This window comes from Grammomys surdaster, unplaced genomic scaffold (genome assembly GCF_004785775.1).
Source record: "Grammomys surdaster isolate TR1022 unplaced genomic scaffold, NIH_TR_1.0 187, whole genome shotgun sequence".
NCBI classification, from domain to species: Eukaryota; Metazoa; Chordata; class Mammalia; order Rodentia; family Muridae; genus Grammomys; species Grammomys surdaster.
Window position 1 is genome coordinate 5821561 of NW_021604632.1, and position 19983 is coordinate 5841543.

Sequence of the window (19983 nt, forward strand, 5' to 3'; positions counted from 1 at the left end):
CGAACTCAGAAATCCGCCTGCCTCTGCCTCCCAAGTGCTGGGATTAAAGGCGTGCACCACCACCGCCTGGCTAGAAGGCTTTTTTCTAATTATTATACTTATCTGTGCATGCACGTATGTCTGTATGCAGGTGTCATATGGTGGCCAAAGGACAACCTGTGGAAACTGGTTCTTTCTTTCTACCCTGGAGGTCCCAGAGACAGAACTCAGGTTGTCAGGCTTGGCTATGTTAAGCTCTTTTACCTACAGAGTCACCTTGTAGTCTGCTCAACAACTAGATCTTGATTCAGGAAATTAATCTGAGCCATGAGCGAACCTCTATAACACGATGAAAGACAATAAAATGGAAATCTCTAACATCTTTTATCCTAATAACATATTCCAACACAGAAAAACAAAGAAAAAAAAAGCAGTTTTCCACCATCATCCATTAGCTCTAAACACACTGATGTCTGCCTTACATGCTTTGCCTTAGCACCAAGAGATAAACATTACCCTGAGCGTGTCATCTGTGGTACCGTTTTAACATAGAACATGCTGTTTCTGAATTTAAGCTTTGGTATGACTTACACAGTACACTACCATCATGCAGTTTTGCTTTCTTAGTCAAAAACTGTTTCCAAGACTTATCTGCACCAATACACAAAGCTTTAGACCATTCATTTCCACTACTGTACAAACTCTACTGTGTAAACAGACCATTGCTGATCTCACCCAGTGTCCTGTTAAGTCCTATGCTTTTACCACAATACAACACAACACAAACAACACTGTGACAATCACTCTGCGTGTAAGTAGCCTTGTGATAAATGGCAGCAGGGAATCACTGTTCACACAGCTCTGCCACTTCTCTGACATGGTCACCTTCTTCTGAGGTGGTTTCATAGTCAAATTCTCACTGACTATGGCTGAGGACTCCAGGAGATGGCGAGTCTAGTCTCTGGTTACCCTTAGCACTTTCCCCTTCAGACTGATGATTATAAAGTATTATTTAAATCTTCATTTCTGGCAGTTAGTGAAACTGAACATTTTTCCTTTCCTTCTCTTCCTTAAGCACAGAAAACTGCCAAGCACGGTAAGTACATCTACAGTCCCAGTACTTGAGAGGTTAAGTCTGAAGCCAACTTGAGTGGTACAGTGAAACTTCCTTAAAACACCAAAACCAAAATAAAATCCATATCAAGCCTAACTGGTAAAGAACTCTCCATAAAAATGGCTTCAACATCATGAGATTGTCTCAACTAGACAAACTGTGGTCTCTATACACACAAGGCCTTTTACACTGAAAAACGTTCCCACAGACCATCCCTAGTTGCTGATGAAGCTAGGCTCTGCTCTAAGTCATTCCACATTGTATGAAGAGTGGTTCTTCAAGCTGTGAACAGCAGCTTTGACTCCATTTTGAGGGAAAAGAATGACTACAGTCCCTGGGTCACCACTCATCCAGCACGGACTGATAAATTACTTATTCCTGGGGACCAAAAGGGAGCTATCCTGTAAGTTTATTGGGATTAATTGAGACCCTAGGGGCATATAAACATATTAAAATCACATCAAGAAAACCTGGCCCAACAACTTATTGGACATGCCAGGCCAAGGAAAGGGTATGACTCCCTTACCTGGACTCCATAAAGTGACAGACATTAAACACTGTGATGGTACAGGCTTCAGACCAACCTACCATCTGATCCTGGTGGGTGGGTGTGTATTTGTGTGTACGACTAAGGCCTCCTCTATTACTCCTTGAACTTCAGCTCAGGCCAACCCCATTTTTTATGTAGTCTGTGACTACCTGTTTGGTCTACCTGTTTGCCTTTCTGGACTGGACCTACCTGACATGCTGTTTCCTGCTCTTAATCTGTTCCAATTCTCTGACTATGGTTCTGTTCAGCCTTTCAACTTACAGATGAACTCTGTGGCTTTGCTCTCAAACCTAACTACAGCAGCTCTCTCCTGATACTCGTCTGGTTCATTACCTTATCAATACAGACTCTCTGAAATCTCTTCAACTCTGCTGCAGCCTCTTTAACTTAAATTCGTTCTATAAATCACTATATGTATATAGACATATATACACCCTACTGTATGACATGAGAGTTGTATTAGTAATTAAGACTAGAATAAAAGGACTTGCATTCACTTCAGCCAGTCTACCAAGGTAGGCAGGTTATACAAAATTTCTGTCATTGTAGATTGACTGTTACTCCATCCACTGATACACTGAGGAAAGCTGCACACTGTTTCTGGCATTTGTGCTCATTACACTACTGGAGTAGGGTCTATTCACACTAGAACTAAGGACGCATGTGCTTCTCCACTAGGGTTGGGAAACTTTTCCTTTGAAAGGCTAAAAGAAATCCTTCAGGTTTGTGGACCATAACAGTCTTACTCCTATAATTTTTGTTTTGTTTTGTTTTTCAAGACAGGTTTTCTCTGTGTCGCCCTGGCTGTCCTGGAACTCACTCTGTAAACCACAATGACCTCGAACTCAGAAATCCGCCTGCCTCTGCCTCCCAAGTGCTGGGATTAAAGGTGCGCGCCACCACTGCCCGGCTTGTTCCTATAATTTTAACACCATAACATGAAAACAGTGATACGTAAACTAAATGTAAACCTATGCGTGTGCACTAAGAAAACTTGGTCTAAGAATATAAAAGCTTAAATTTCATGCAATTTTCAAGTCAAAAACATCATTATTATAATTTTTAACCCAACTTTTAAAAAATATAAAAACCATTTGTACTGGCTGTTTTTGTGTTTCAACTTGACACAAGCTAGAGTCATCAGACAGAAAAGAGCCTCAGTTGAGGAAATGCTTCCATGAGACACAGCTGTAAGGCACTTTCTCAATCTCAAGGAGGGTGGGGGCACTGTGAGTGGTGCCATCCCATGGCTGGTGGTCCTGGGTTCTAAAAAAAATGCAAGGTGAACAAGCCAGGGAAAGCAATCCAGTAAGCAGCACCCTCCAAGACCTCTGAATCAGCTCCTGCCTCCAGGTTCCTACCCCGTTTGAGTTCTTGTCCTGACTTCCTTCAGTGATGAAGTACATGGTGGAAATGTAAGTTGAATAAACCCTTTCTTCCCCAACTTGCTTTTTCGGTCATGGTGTTTGTTGCAGTAACAGAAACTCTAAGAAATCATTCTTTACAGACTATGCAAAAAGTAGAGGTAGGACAGACTGAGCCCTGGGCTGTAAGGATACCAATACCTACTTCATAACAGATGTTCTGGTCTGAACATGCTCAACCACCTACCTGACCCCAGAAATCCTGTAATGCCTCTTCCTGTACACAATGAGTCTCGAGGTACCCAGCCATGTCTTTTTATGTATATATCCATTGCTTCAGGGCTAACGGCAAAGTTTAAAAGGAAGCTCAAAGGGCCACAACTCTATTCTGCAGAGTGGCTGAGAAGAACCACAGGTGCCACTCTTCTTAGAAGGCACAGACTACAGCTGAAGAGCTAAAACAGGAGGTTGAATAGAGAACTCACTGTTCCAGTTGGCGTAGAGGGTTCGAAGGGAGAAGCCACTGAGTGTCAGCTCCCTCAGCTGGTTCCGCTCACAGTGCAGCTGCTCCAAACTACATAAGGAGCTAAGGTCCAAATCAGTCAACTCATTGTCCCGCAAGTCCATGTGAGTGATGTGTCGATTCCCCTCCAGATTTTCAGTCATCACTGTTTTCAAGTGGTTCATCCTTAATATTCAGAAATAGGAAAATAATTGAAAAGAATTTCTATTATGGGTTTAGAAACACAGAAGAGAGGTATGAAAAGTAAAGCAAGTAGTGAAATTCTCAAGTTCTTTACTACATATAGAAAACAACTGGCTGATTTATAGAAAAAGAAACCAAGATCCAGCTAAGTTAGAACCAGTAAATACATACACAAACTAGACAGAAAAAAAAGGGCAATATTCATGAAGAGATAAATGCTTATATCCAAGTTCTGGTAAGGGCAGGTGGGGAAGGGGAGGATAAGGAGACAGGCATGCTCTGGAGTGAGTGAGAAGCTAAGACAAGAACAGCTTCCCTGTCCTGTGGTTACACCTCCTTTTCTCTAGTGCTAAGACTCACATGCACTAAGGAGAAAAAATAATCTGAATGCACAGGAATGGTTGAAACACAAACTTTATACAATGTTTCTGGCTCTTGTCTCTTCACCTACATGATTTAGCACAAACCAGCCTGTTCTCCTTCTCCTGTATGCTACCAAACCCCAGTGTGTCTTTACAGGGCCCGCTGTCAGCCTCCTGAAATGTCAGAACATGTACTAGATCATTTTCACCACCTTCCTTTAGAGGAAGATGATCACTATGAAGTAAAACTCAGAAGGTTTCTAGTAGTGAAGCCTTGAACAGTTCAACTGCAACACAATGTCATCAAGAAAAAAAAGGCTCAACAGAAAAACAGTCAGGTTCATAGAAAACTAGAAACCACTAATCTACATGTAAGATGATGTTCAGCAAATGCTCATGAAAACAATGAACCACAATGCTGTACCTTCTACTGCCAGGAAAGGAAAAGAAGAGACTTCGGAATCAAGTAGGGAGAAAGGTTGAAGGAAATGGAAACTCTCATAAAATGTTGCTGAAAGATTAAGACAGCCAATCTTGGGCAATTTAAGTCTGTCACTGACAAACCCATCAGATCCTTTATCTCTCTGCTTTTGGATAAATAATGAAGTTTTACTGCAGATCTGGAAGAACATCTATTTTTCTACTGTTCTACGTTCCTAACGTTCTAAAGAAACACTTCAGAGGAGCAGACATCAAGTTCACCCCAGCAAAGCTGACAAAGCTCCCGCAGAGGGCCTCACCTCAGGTCCACATGCTTAACCTGGCTCATCCGGGTCAGCACCCCGAGGTTCAGTATTTCCACACAGTTTCCTGCCATGACCACTTTATCTAACATGGTGAGTTTCTCCAAAACTTCAGGAATTTGACTAAAACTGTTAAAGGAAATTCCCAGAGACGTAAGCTGCTGCAGGTTCCTCAGTTCGTCTGGTAGAGCTGTGAGAAAGTTGCCATCGAGGCAGAGGGTCTGAAGACTGGAAAACAAACAAGCCTGCATCATGCAACAGCTCAGACAGACAGAGCCAGCAATAAGAGCTGTCATTCATTACTAAGCCATGACAGTAATTAACAACAATTCAAACATTACAAAACTCCCCCATATCTTGGCCCCTGGAGAGTACACAGAAGCTAGACACAATTTCTAAGGAGGCCTTCAGACACACATGAAGATCCAGGGTCTCTGCTGCTATGAGAAGAACGGGGCACTGCTTGGTAGCATGGTCACATCTGGCATCAAGAGCCATTAGTTAACAGAATCTTGACAAGAACGAGACTTTTCTCACTGTGAGAGCTCAAAGTGCTACCTGCATTCTAAGACTAGAAGAGGTTTCCTGCAAAATAAGAATCTAGAAAAAGCCAACACTTACTTTAGCAGATTACCAATCTGACTTGGCAAGTCATGAAATCCATTACAAGAAAGGTTGAGTTCAGTCAGGGTAGAAATTTCACACAGCAACACAGGAAACAGTCCGAGCTTATTATGGGACAAGTTCAGGCCTTTCAGTTGAGAAAATCTAAAGAACAAAGGCACAATACAGACTACAATTCCATAAACCCACGGTGATGGTATGAATGAATAACTACGACACTCACTACATATCTTTACAGGGACCATCAATGGACTGTGATGATTTTTTTTTTTTTTTTACTGTTTCATTATTGCTATTGGAGACACAGTCCTTCTGTGTAGCCCAGACTGGCCTAGAACTCACAATATAGCATACGCTGGTCTCAAACTCAAAATATTGCCTCCATTGGTAAAGTGGTAGCCTCCATTGGTATTATGGATGTGTGCTACCACATCCAGCTAAATCATCTATATAAAATATGCACCATATAATTTTCATTTCTATGCTAACAAATGTTGTGTGGACACAGGATAGCAAAGTGGTTAAAACATAGAGCATGCTGTCAACGGGTCAAGAGAGTTCTGTAATGAGGCAGACAATGCACACGGGAGCTCCTGCTGCCACAGCACTCTTCTACCAAGCCACACTTTAAACTCATTTTACTAAACGTCTACATGGAATATACAAAATTTAATCTACTCAGATACCACACTGGCTAACAAATACAGAGTACATTAAAAGCAACTCTTTTTATCTGAAATTATGTTGGCTTGAATGTCACTTGAAATAAATGGACCAGGTGAGCCTGAAAACGTGTGCCAGTCAAGTATGTGATCCACATGAACCCTGTGTTGTTGCCATTTGTGCAGCATCAAAGTTTCTGTATTATCTTACCTCCAGATAGTGTGGCCCTAGGATGGGTGTATGGAACATCATGTTTTATATCATACGAATAAGACGATACACTAAAGGCAATGCTCTCCTGCTTTGAGAATGGAACCCATGGTACTTAACACTAAGAATCCTCTTTCAAACCTCAACTTCTGACTTCCAGGTGACCTGAGTCTGATTACTTATTATTCTTTGCCCAGATACCTTCATTTCAGAATCTCTGGCAAGCACTCTAACTGGATCAATTCTGCTTTCAGGGCAACTGGAAATGCTAAAGACTGACTTCCTTAGTATTACAGTTTATCTTAATTTACTATTCAAATATAAGTCAAATACCTGTATCGTTACTAAATATATACTTGTATCTGTAAAAGATTAGACTGTAAATACTGGTGTTTTTCTGAATATTATACCAGGATTATAAGAATTACGTTATTCACATGAGTAATTAAAACATGTCATTTTAATATATTATTTTTTTATTCACCATGTAATGTATGACACTTTCCTTTGATTCTCAATTTCTCCCTTCCTCAGCAGAAACCCACAAACACATCTTGTCATTATTCATGGGTATCCAGTTTTTTGTAGCTTCTTGAGACAGGGTCTCACTTAATATAGATAGCCCAGGCTGGTCTCTCATTCAGTTAACATAGCCCAGGCTGGTCTCTCATGCTGTTTTAGGTGAAAATATGAGGTGGGATGTGGGGAGAATAGGAAGGTAAAATGTGTTCTAACAAAGAAGATAAACACACAGATCACAGTCTTGTAGGGTGAAATGGCTCAATTATCAGAAGAGAAAGGTTTCACAGATGACAAAGGACTTGAGAACTGGTGGGAGTAAATACACAGAAGAGATAAAGCCTGCTCCAGCCTGAAGCCATTTCAATTTGAAACTTTTGATTAAAAAGCTGTCCACATATGGAATCTCTCAATCTGCCACAGCTGCAGATGATGCTTCATCATAATCACAAAACATGCTTTAGCATTAATGTAAAGATTATCCCAAGCCTGGCATAGTGGTGCATGTCTTTGATGCCAGCATCCTGAAGGCTGAGGCAGGCAGATCTCTTTGAGTTCAAGGTCAGCTTGGTCTACATAAGTGAATTCCAGGCCAGTTTGAGACCCTAACTCATAACAAAAGAAAAACAAATCACCAAAAGATAGTATCAAAATCAATGGCAATTCATTGTAGTCTTTGAAACATAACATTCCACCACCCTTCTCTTTTATAGGGAGAATAATAAGAAAAAATATTTGTGTGAATAAAAATTTTGCTTCTTCAAAATGGAGTGGGAATTTAGAAAACATGGTAGGAAGTGCAAAATGGTTTGTCATCAGAGGCTCGTGCGCTGGAGCACTGCCCCAGTGCGGCAGGACTGAGAGTGGGGGACCTATCAGAGGGTAGAGCCAGGGTCAGAGACGGAGTACTTGTCTAGTATACACAGAGTTCTGGGCTCAATCAATACCCAACCTCACTAAAATAAACAAACAAATATGGAAAAAAGGAAAAGGAAGTAATTAACTCACTGAACATTCTGTCCTGGGAAAGGATTACACAGTGAGTTAGTTCCCAAGAGAATGGGTTGCTCTAAAACAGTAAGCACAGACCACCGACTATCCTGGTTTCCTGTCTTGCTATCCCAGCTCTCCTCTCATGTGGGCTCCCACCATCCACCAGGATGTGCTGCAACAAAGAGACCATCTCTTATATTCAAACCTCTTTTCTTTATACATTATCCAGCCTCTGGTTATTTTGTTACAGAAATGAGGAATGATTTTATCCAGTAAACGTAACCACTTAAAGTATGACCCATTAAGCTACTGATGATAATTCATTTTCAACATACTAGTCTGGAAACCTCTTCTCTACATACTTGTAGAGTGTGTCAAGGCCCCCTGGTCTTTCTAATTGCATGAAGTTGTGTCGCAGGTTGAGGTAGGTGATATCTTGACTGTAGAAGAGATGCTCAGGAACCTCTTCAAGGCTGTAACATGAGAGGTCCACAGTGCTGATCCGCTGGGACACCACCTGAGGAAGAGCGAAGAGAAAGGCCTTCTGAGCTACTGTCTGCTTTCACAGCGCAGGCCAGAGTTGCATTTACTCAAAAGGTGCTGACTACAAACTAGGAAAGGGGGAAAACGAGAGAGTCTATTATTCATTTATAGAAACCAGTTGACTGTTACCGTAAGCTGCTTAAAACACAAAGGTATAGGCCTATAATTCTAGCACCGGGAAAGTAGAAGCAGGATGATCAGTAAATCAAACCCAGCCTTGCTTGCATAAAGAAATTAAGGCCAGACTATCAAAAAACAAGAAATCTAAAACAAAAACCCTATGGTACAACAAGCATAGTGGGTCCATGCTTATAATCCTGTCACTTGGGAGACTGAGGAAGAGGATCACGAGAAGTTTGGCTATCCTAGGGTACAGAATAAATTTTAGGCTAGCTAATACAATATAAGTGAGCCCCTGTCTTTAATAAAAAGGAAAGAAGGTAGGAAAAGAAACAAAAGCTGTTCATGTGTCTATAAGGAATTAAAATTTCACATTTCAAATCAAAAGCAATGTTAAGATAATTCAAAATTGCTAAGTTTTAATAAGAGACAGTGTGGGACAAAATGCCCTTTGTAGCCCTTTGTAGCTAATTATTCACAAAAAGTCTTTTCTTCTACTGAAAGCATACACCACATTGCTGAATATGCCAAAGATGCCCAAGAAACAGTAACTTCTCCTTAAAGAGGCAGAAGAATGGAAGTTACTCACAGCTGAAACTAGTTTTTACAAAGAATGGATTTTATAGCTTATACAGCAGCAAAAGACCAATAAACTGAATGAAGTCTTCAAAATCCATAACGTGTTTAAAATCATGAGGAAAGCCACTTGTGTCCTGAGACATGAAGAATCCAAAGAGCACAAGTTTTGGAGATGCAGTACACTTCAGTGTCTTATCTTCAATGGCTAAGCAGAGCTATGCTGAAATGACAATTATCCACAACATACCAGAGGAGGGATTTGTGACAGAATCACAGGTCATGTCCCATCAGTAAGTTCACCTTTTAAGCGGCTCACCAAGGCTGTTCTAACCATGTAAGGGCAAGAAGCCTCGGGCTATATGCTAGGGAGTAGGTGTGTCAATCAGTGACTCCTGTGGCAGATGGGGAGCAATGGAAATCTCATGTCTCAGTTCTTTAAAGGTCTAATTTCATTATGCCATAACTCTAAGACCCACCGCACAAACATGGTACAGACAGAAATGGACCTGAAAACATCTGACACCATTTCCCACTATGATAATACAAAAAGGTAAAGGCCCAGTGAGATTCCATTATTATATTCGTTGTGCACTAAGAAAGACCAAGTGTGCCAGGCACTAAGAATGGTCACTTGCTGCTACGTCCTCATCTCCTATCAAAGCTGCCAACCTTAGACGCCTGCCGTTGCCATCTCTGGAACTCAGCCAAAGTCTCAAAGCAGACGTGATAGGTCTGCGCCTGGGCTCCAGCTGAGCTGAAAGCAAGGGAGTGTTGCCGGCGCTTCACTTCTTCTATCTGAAGAAGAGGAGGAAAAAAATCAGAGCTACTAATCAGAAATGATGGTCAAAAAGCAGTAATAAAACATCCTTTTTAAAATGGCAAAGAATCTGACATTTCTCCAAATAATATATACAAATAACCAACAAGAACACGAAACAATGATCAACATCAACAGCCATTATGGAGAGATAAATCAAATGGAGATACAACAAAGGCTGGCTGATGGGGTACACGCCTGTAAGTACCCAGGAAGCAGATGCAGAGAGAATTCCAGGTACATCTAGGCTACCTAAACACCCTTGTCTCAAAAAGGACTTTTCCCTAAACTGCAACAACTCAGCTTACACTGATTTGCTAAAGATACACTCTTCCTACTGCCACGGAGCCACTTCTATCTTTGGCATCTTACTTTGGATGACATTGCTTCTGAATCTTGGCAGACCAGCTACAAATTTACAAGTTATACTTGCAAATCAATACATTCTAGTGCTTACTAAAGACAGAGCCTAGTGGCAGAAACATAAAATACTTTGAGCAAAAATGAAGCACACTGTAAAGCGTCATTAAAACTAAAATTTTTGTTACCATTTCATTGTGGTACTCACAACATATCATTGTTCATTGTAAAAAAAAAAATCAGTACAACTAGAGAAAGTGGAGACAAAGAATTTCACTGACATCAAAGATAACATTCTAGAATAATCTTTTAAATATATTACCATGGGGAACTGGAGAGATGGCTAAGTAATTAAGAGCACTTGCTCCTCTTGCAGAGGACCAGAGTTCTGCCCCTAACATGTTGGATGGTACACAGCCATCTGTAACTCCAGTCCTGTGGGATCTGATGCCCTCTCTAGCCTGGAAGAACATCAGGTACACATGTGGTACATATAGACAAAACTCATACACATAAAATAAAAAGGCAAAATAATTTTTAAAAATTTAAGTGAATTTCATTTTAGATATACTAAATTATACCTCTGTACAATTTAAGGAAGAAAAAAAAAGACTTTGCCAAGTGGTATGGCATACATCTTTAATCCCAGCACTGAAAGGCAGATCTCTAGGAGCTCCAGGTTAGCCAGGGATATACAGTGAGACACTGTCTCAAACAAACAAACAAACAAACAAATAGAAAGACTAATGGAAGAAGCTTTGTAGCAGTAAGTCCCACTACAAAATGATAAAAGAAACAACTCACCATTAATAGTTAATAATTTCCAAAGTTGTACATATGTAAAACTACAAGATCAATTCACATAATACCAAATTAACATAATTACATAGAAATGCTGGATTTAATATCTACTAGTGAGTAATTCACAAAACTTCCTCAGTATTTGACTATGTATGATTCTCTAAAGTTTGTACAAAGTATTCCAATGTAAAACATGTTTTTTAGATTTTAGCTTTCATTTTTATTAATGTGTATGTGTCTGTGGCTATGTGTCTCTGCACATGTTCTGGGCCTATGAAGGCCAGAAGAGAATGTAGGACTCTCTGGGACTAGAGTTAAGATGGGTGTGAGCTGCCACGTGGGTGCCTCTTGGAATTGAACCTGGGTCCTCTGTCAGAGCAGCCAATGCTGAGCCATGTCTCCAGCCCATCATTTTTAAATTTCAGTAATACTATTTCTATTTCCACGGTTTGCACTGACTCCTCCCCAGGATTCTGCTGTCAGAACTGTTGTTATTGTTGTCTTGATTCTGTCTCACATCAGGCTAGACATACTTACTCTCAAAGTTTTCAGTATATCCTCTGATTTCTACCTCAGGCTGAAATGAGTCTATTTTTTGGTTATTGAGTTTATAAATACCCTGGCAGCAAGCACTTTTGTCCTGAGTCATCTCTCCAGTCCACATTATCTGTCTTTTTAATACACATATTATGTCTATACTGCTGCCTATCTAGACCAAGTACATATTTCAAAGGTCATTTTATCATAATCCTCTTCAGTTCATACTGGTTATGCCAAACAAGCTTCAAAATATTATATCTAGTGTCCTATAAATACTAACCTACTAGGATCACCTGTCACTCTGTTTAACTAGCAAATGAACTTTTCATAACAGATACAGACATGTCCCTGGCTGTTCCCTGGCTGTTGAGTTGGGGCTTCTGACCACACGACTCTTAGGATCTTGGCAGCTACTTCTAGTTCCCAAAGGCAGCTTCTGTGTAGCACCCTGGTAACACCACCTTGGTGGTATTAGCTACAGCACCGAGTTCCTAGGTATGGAGCACACAGTTCTGCAGCAGCACGTGGGGAATGGAGAGCTCTGGAACCTCTCAAGAGTCTCTGATACAATCTTTCATAATGTTCCTACTGGTATCTATAAAAATCAGGCAGGATGTTTCCTTTCTTTTTCTTTTCCTTTCTCCTTTCCTTTATTTCCTCAAATGCTCAGGACAAAACCCAGTGACTCAAACATGCTAGGCAAGCACTGTACTACTGAGCTACAGCCTAGTACACAGCCAGCCAGCCAGCCAGCCAGCCAGCCAGTGTGTGTGTGTGTGTGTGTGTGTGTGTGTGTGTGTGTGTGTGTGTTTATCTATCATACACATGTATACATAGAGGCCAGAGAATCACCTGGGAGCCATTCCTCCGGAGCAGTACACTCTGTCTGTTGAAACAGGTTCTCTGATTCACCTGAAGCTTGATAGTTAGGCTAGGTTGGCAGGGTGACAAGCCCCCCACCCCCACTCCCCGGGAACTACCTATCATTGCTTCCTCAGAACTCAGAGTACAAGCATGCTCCACCACACTCGGATTTCTTGTTGTTATCGTTGGTTCATTTGGTTTTTAAACAGGGGTTCTGAAGATTCAGATCCTGCTTCACCAACTGAGCAATTTCCCCAGCCCACCCTTGACGTTTCTTAGTAAGCAAGGTAATATTTAAAATGTGTAAGTCTTACCTTTCCCCCAACCAGAGGCAAAATGTGCATCTTTCCAGTTTGACAATCCTTCACTGAGGAAACAATAAGGCAGGTACCACAGAGAACAACTAGGCGCTCAGCCCATTTGTGCAGCTGGGTTTTTCCTTTGCGTACATTATAGATGCCAGACAGTAGGATTCGATCCAGATGATCCATCTGGCATGGTTTTTCTGAAAAGAAAACAGTGTTTCAGAATGTACCATTAAAGTAACATAATACTGAAAGAGAAAAGGAAAATGCGTGTGCCAACATTCAGTAGCCCTATTTATAGATATGAGGAACGAAGCAATATGGGTTTTACAAAATAAGATCTTGGTCCTAAAATAACACCCACCACTGCACTTATATAGTGGAATAAGGCTTTACCTCGGATGTCACTGTTAACCCTTCTCCATAGCAACCCTTCTTGAAAGGGTCTAGAACATGGACTTTGGGTTCAGATACACTAGAGCCTGAATGCAAGCTATACCACTCCCTTCAATTACCTGGTCCACTGAGCTTACTTTCCTCACAGAGTTTAAATTAAATCCTATCATCCCATGTTGTCTTGAATTTTATTAACCCATCTTCCAGGGTGTTCTTGTGAAAAAGTAAAATAACATGAACTACTGAACATAACAGGGCTACAAAAGATGTATGAAACAAGTGACAGTCATTATTAATATCAGTCTATTTTAGAATGAGGCGTGTGAGATGTAAGAGTTCTCTAGGTCTCTCTATAATCTTTCACCTCTCGGGCTCTTGCAAGAAGAGCCTATGAGTAGTACTTCAATCAATCAAGCGCTCCCACTGTAGAAGCAGAGTGGACACAGCGTCTCTCTGTCCAAGTACCCTCCTTTCCATCATGTTCATATGACTAAGATACAATGGGCAAAGCATAACACTGAGCCCAAGATGTAAAGCTCTTTGTAAAGGCACAGAGACAAGTACAAAACACAGAAATGAGTGGGACTCAGCTGTTAAAAGTGCCTAAACTGAACCCCCAAAACGCACACTGGAAGGAGAGAACCAACTCCTAGCTGGAGTTGTCCTGACTCCCCATTTGCACTATGGAAAACATGTGCTTGTAAACACACATAATCAGTCAATCAAAATCAAAATAAGCAACCAAGGGAAGCATCAAGAATAACAAATAGCACAAACAACAGACAGCTCTGCAGAGATCACCACACAATTGACCGACCGTGTGCCCTCAGGCTCCACTCTGCTCACTTACCCAAGCCTTTCTGCATTCATAAGATGAAGAAATGGGTCAGATACTTCAGATTCACAACTGCATTTCTCAAAAAGCCTGTTAACAGCAGACTTACTAATTAGCTTACAAACTGTAAGCTAATTCCTCTGCCTGCATTCTAGTATTCTCTCCTTAGGAAGTCTGGTTCGATCTGTAGTTCCTAAGTTTTCTCACCAACCAGACACTCCCGACTAAGTGTTCACCAACACTTAAAATGAAGAGATACATACTAAACTGACAATGGAGACTATTGATCAAAAAGTTAATGAGCTTGAGAAGTAAGAATAAAAAATTAAGTACAGAAAATGACATATTTTATTTTACTTGTGTAATTAAACAAGATTTTCTGAAAAGGTAAACTGTGAACACAAAAATTACAAATATACAATATGCACATAAAATAAGAGTAAAAAGAATACAACTATAAAGTAATGTATTGTGTAGTGAGATGTTTTCTCTAGAGTACATCTACATTTTTAAGATTTTTATGATTTGTTAAATTGTGTGTGTGTGTGTGTGTGCATGGGCATGAATAAACATGGCTGCAGAAGCTAAAGGCATCAGCTCTCCCTGCAGCTGGAGCTGGAGCCAGCTGTGAGCCACCCCATGTGGGTACCGGGGCTCAGGTCCTCTCCCAGAGCAGTAGCCACTCTTAACTACAGAGCCAGCTCTCCAGTCCCAGCACTACTACATGGTAACAAATGAGTTTCAGATATACAAGTTAACCTGAGGCAGTATGGTTTTTGCAATTTTTGAGAAAAAAATAAATTTTTAAAATTTATTTTATGTATGTGAGTACACTGTCGCTGTCTTCAGACACACCACAAGAGGGCATCAAATCACATTACAGATGGTTGTGAGCCACTATGTGGATGCTAGCAATTGAAATCAGGACCTCTGGAAGAGCAGCAGCCCATGCTCTTAACAGCTGAGCCATCTCTCTAGCCCCACCCCCACCCCAAATAACAATGTTACTGAAATAAATGTAGAAAACTGAGTAGTCTCAAGTTCTACTGAACAAAGTGCTTACTGGTATCACATATTTGTGCAATTTGGGAACAAAATTTACAATATATGCCTATAATAACTCAAAAGTTCTACTCATGTGACTGTCCTCCTCTTACACTCAAGAAGTCAGCCTCTTCCCTTTCTCCACAGTCATTTCCTGCTCTCTTCAGATTTGTCATTTCTAATGCATATATCCTATATAGTACAGGTAAAACAGTACTATATAGTATATGTGACAACAGGACATAATGGCTCCAATGTAACCTCTAACTCTGCCCAGGTGGGCATTCTTGGTAGCAAGAGATCAATACTATTATTCAAAATGTGAGAATGACAGTTATACTTGTAACATCTGACCTCAAGTACTGGTCTGGCTATTGTCACCCAGCCTTCAAAAGAGGAAAAGAACACTGAGGAACAGAACAAGGTAGAGAAGTGGCACTCATGAATTCCACTTCCTACACTGAAGAAAACACAGTCTGGGCAATCACCACATGCAATCCACAACTCTGCTACTCAGGACCTAAATATACAAACTATTGCCTCACACCCTCACACTTCCAAACAATAAATAAACACAAATTTTATGTGTTTGAACTTTTGGGTGTTCAGGAGTCTTGTTAGTGTATTTTTTTGAAACAGAATCACAGGTACCACAGATTGCTCTTAAAATGTAGCCAAGAATGTCCTCCAACTCCGGATCCTCCTGCTTCTACTACCCAAGCCCAGAAAGCATAGCTATGTGCTACCTTGCCCCGTTTGTTTTTGAACTTTAAATGAAAACTTACTGTGTGATCTGAGAGAGTTAATCACCAACTTGCCTGGATTTAGAGTCACCATAGAAACATATCTCTGAATGTGTCTATGAAGAGATTCTCAGAAAGGTTTAGTGGAAGAGGTAAGTCTTACACTAAATGTGGGTAACCCCAGCCCATGGACTAGGTTCAGAAAGAACCAAGCAGTCCTCTCTGCTTCCTGTGGATGAATGTAACCAGCCAATCCTGCTGCCAAGACCTCCCCTCAAACTGTGAGCCAAAATAAATTTCTTCTTTAAGTCAGATGTTCAAAGTGGCAGGGTCACTGTCGTCCTGGCATCATTTTAACAGTTACCCCAACAAGGACAGTAACTAACACAGAATTCTTGTTCATGGATTTTCAGTTGCATTTATATTCTTCACACAAACATATTTTAAACAATGTAGGCAGATACCACGGTGAGGAAAGAAGCATCCTGAGCTGCTCGCCTACAACCACAAACTTCTCAACAAATCACATCCTTGGGATTCCATTTCTTCTCAAACAAATAAAAGGGTAAAGAATGTATTTCACATCTTCATGATTGATCATGCTAGCTACTCAGTGAAAAATGTATTCCTGTGTCTGGCAGCCCATCCCTAAAGCACTGGGGGGAGAACCCACAGCTACACACACACACACACACACACACACACACACACACGCAGGCACTTTACCGCTGAGCTTCATCCTCAAGTCTTTCCCATAGCCTTTGTACTGGCTATCCTTTGTATCGAGGAAACACAAAGAAGCTAACTGGCTTGAACTTAGGCCCCTCGTGACCTTTTCAATAACAATATTCTATGTAATACATAGTGTACAACAACTTTACCAACCAACAACTTTATACATGAAATATTTAAAACTGATTACTTAGCATTTTGCTCACAGATAAAACATTTTCTTTCCTTCTGTTAACTCTGAATGACTCTGGATTCAGGAACTGAGAAAAGAGGGAAACATTCTTTCACTGATAATCTCGAGGTATGTCCCACATTCTCTGGCTCTTGCCTTCCCCTTCTGAAATGTATGCTGTGGTTAATGACTCAGGTTGTTTGTTTGTTTAAGATTTTAAATTCTTTTTTTTAAATCATGTGTGTGTGCAAGTGAGTATAGGTGCCCAGAGGCGAGAGGAAGGAGTTACAGGTGGTTTAGATTTGTCTGATATGGGTATTGGGAGCCTAACTTGTGTCCTTTAGAAGAGAAGTAAGCATTATCAACAGATGAGCCATCTCTCCAGCTTCAATAAACACAAGACGCTAAAAATGATGCTAATTTGTCAAAAAGATACTGAGGTCTGCATGTGTGTACATGGTGGATATGGGGTCACCCTGGATAAACTAGCTGCCATATCTTAGACACAGTTAAGTGGTCCATGGTAAGTCTACGTAACAAGAAACTAAAGTGTCCTACCAATGGTCAGTAAGGAACCAAAGTCTCTAACCAACAGCCTTTAATTAAGCCATAATAAAAGTGGATCCTCAAGGCTGGGAGGTATCTCTGAGGGTAAAGCTGCCTGAGTCCAAGCCTGGTAAAGCTGACCTGAATTCCTAGGACCTACATGATGGAAGGAGAGAACTGACTCCCACAAGTTTCCCTTTGATCTTCCCAAGCATAACATGGGTATGTGTTTATGTGCATGAACATACACAAGCACACACAGTCAAACACACACAAATGAAATACAAAGAAATTTTCAGTGATTAGGCTGGAGAGATGACACAGGTCTAAGAACAGTTGCTTCTCAGACAACTCAACCAGGAGATCCTACTCTTTCTAATAGACTCCAAGTGTACTAGGCATGCAGATGGTAGGTGCATATGGATACATGGAAAATAAAAATAAGCGGAAAAAAAAAAAGGAGATGTGGAATCTTCAAGTCCCAGATAACTGTCACAAGTGCTTAAAACTTGAACATCCAGCTAAAACTATTCCTAAATTTCCAACCCATAGAAAGTACAGTATATACATTTGATGTTACTGTGTTTTAAGGCAAGAGATAACTCACCTACCTATCTATCTCCACCTACCTTCTTGCCTACCTATCTTCTTGTAACTTTTTGGTTTGGTCATCAAATGCCTATATATTGCCTTTTAAAAAAAAACTTTCAAAATTCCCTTTACTGAACATAATTTCTCATTGAAATTACATTAGCTTATCTAAACTAACAGAGCCCTGTTTACGATTCCCTGGCTAGCACTGCCAATAAGCACCAAACACAAACTTACTCTTGTAGTTTACACTGGAACTGTTCTCTAAAAGGCATATTAAGATTCTTCATATGATGATTTATCAACTGGTGATAGAAAATTGGTGGCATCAGAGCCAACAGCTGTGCTATAGCCTTATATGTAAAAGAAATCCCAAGGTATTTTAAGGCTCAACTTTATTTTGGAATCAAAAAACTGACTACATAAAGAACCTGGTTCAATCACAGTCAGGTAAGGAACATGCTGTCAATTCACCTCGGGGATTTTAATATTTGTTTTATTAATTTCATTATGTATATTTGGGTATGTGCATTTGAGAACTGGACCCCCAGAGGCCTGAAGACGGAGTTACCGGTGGCTGATTTTGACTCAACCACTGTATATGTGTGCTGCGAACCAAAGTCAGGTCCTCTGTAAAAATACCACATGCTCTTAACCTCTGAGACATTTCTGCAGCCCTCAACTTAGGCTTTTAAAAGTAAGTTTTATAGCAACAGATGAATTCAAACTGGTCCTACTTTTTCTCCAATTTGACTTTAAATTATCAACTATTCTCCCTCCGTAAACAACCAAAGAATTTTTACCTGCACATCTCTCTCCTGGCATACGCAAGCATGCAAACACATGTGCGCTCGTGCACGCGCACACACACACACAAACACACTTATGTCTCTCAAGAATACGAACCTTGTATTAATTTCTATTCTACATACTCTTTGTACCTTCCGTTTTCAATTACCTGAAAGCAATATGCACCACTTCAGTTTGTAAAAAATAATATCACCCATCCAACATCTTTTCTGGTTTCTAAGGATACCACAGACATGTGCACATGCAACACACACACACAATTTTTTTTTTTTTTCCTGAGGCAAGGGTTCTGTGTAGTCCTGGCTGCCCTGGAACTGATTCTGTAAAGCAGGCTGACTTCAAACTCAGAGATCTGTCAGTCTCTGCTCCCCAAGTGCTGGGATTAGACACATATGCCATCCACCACCTCAAGGCCAACAAAAATAAATCTTAAAAAATGTAAATAAAGCTAACCCGGCAAAGATATAAAAATAATTGTAGTAAGTTTGGAAAAAAAAAAGAATGAATAAATATTTTAAAAGAAGATATTTTTACTGGTATTTTGCCAATTTTTAAAAATCTTCCTTTACTCCCTTTTTCTTGTACTTATTTGTGTTTAATTACAATTAACTGACTTAAAAATCACTTTTTATATCAAATACTTTTAGCAAACAGAAAGTGAAAATACAAATAATCAATTTAAAAGTAGTTAACATATTCACGAAGCTACTGATAAATTCTTACCCCCATAAAATCGAATCATACAGCTGAGGTCAGGGTTCGTAGCCTCCTCCTGTATGCGCACGGGATCTTCAAACCCCAGCCTGGATAAGTAATCGTAAACAATCTGGAGAGGCCGTTCAGTGGGCTCCAGTCTCCTGTTTACACAATTCAAAACATAATACATGGTAAGTAATAAAAATGTGTTTATTTTCCTCAGCTCTTGATTCCTTCTTTATTTTTTTATTCCCAGATCAAACAAGACTGTGGTGTGTGTGTGTGTGTGTGTGTGTGTGTACAAGTGTGCATGCATGTGTGTGCTCACAAGTGAGTGCTGTCACATGAGTGTGAAGGTACACAGAGGGCAGTGGAGATGTCAAGTCTCCTCCTCCCCACTGATCCCACGTACTCCGTGAGACGGTCTCTCACTGACTCGTCCTGGGCTAGACTGGCTGGTCAGCAAGCTCTTTGGAGTCTCCTGCTCCCACCTTCCAAGGCTGGGGCTACAGGCACAGGCAGACGGGCTCAGCCTCTCCTGTGGATTGGGACTTCTAACCCCATATTTGAACCTCAAGCTTGTAGAGTAGGCACTCTTACCCACTGGGCAACTACACAGCCCTCGATCTGTCTGTTTTCATATCATACAAGTAATCTACACA

General features: G+C 40.5%; 1 protein-coding gene across 1 annotated transcript in view; it reads right to left on the reverse strand.

Moving 5' to 3' along the window:
- The window catches only part of Phlpp2 (PH domain and leucine rich repeat protein phosphatase 2), a 67627-nt gene that overhangs the window by 23458 nt on the left and 24186 nt on the right, over positions 1-19983 (reverse strand). Inside the window, exons 3-9 of the mRNA XM_028768611.1 lie at positions 19349-19482; positions 12766-12956; positions 9739-9864; positions 8190-8344; positions 5440-5586; positions 4816-5046; positions 3493-3695 (exon numbers count right to left, since the gene is read on the reverse strand). Of these exons, the coding sequence (XP_028624444.1) occupies positions 3493-3695; positions 4816-5046; positions 5440-5586; positions 8190-8344; positions 9739-9864; positions 12766-12956; positions 19349-19482 (1187 nt within the window). The remainder of the gene's footprint in view (positions 1-3492; positions 3696-4815; positions 5047-5439; positions 5587-8189; positions 8345-9738; positions 9865-12765; positions 12957-19348; positions 19483-19983) is intronic.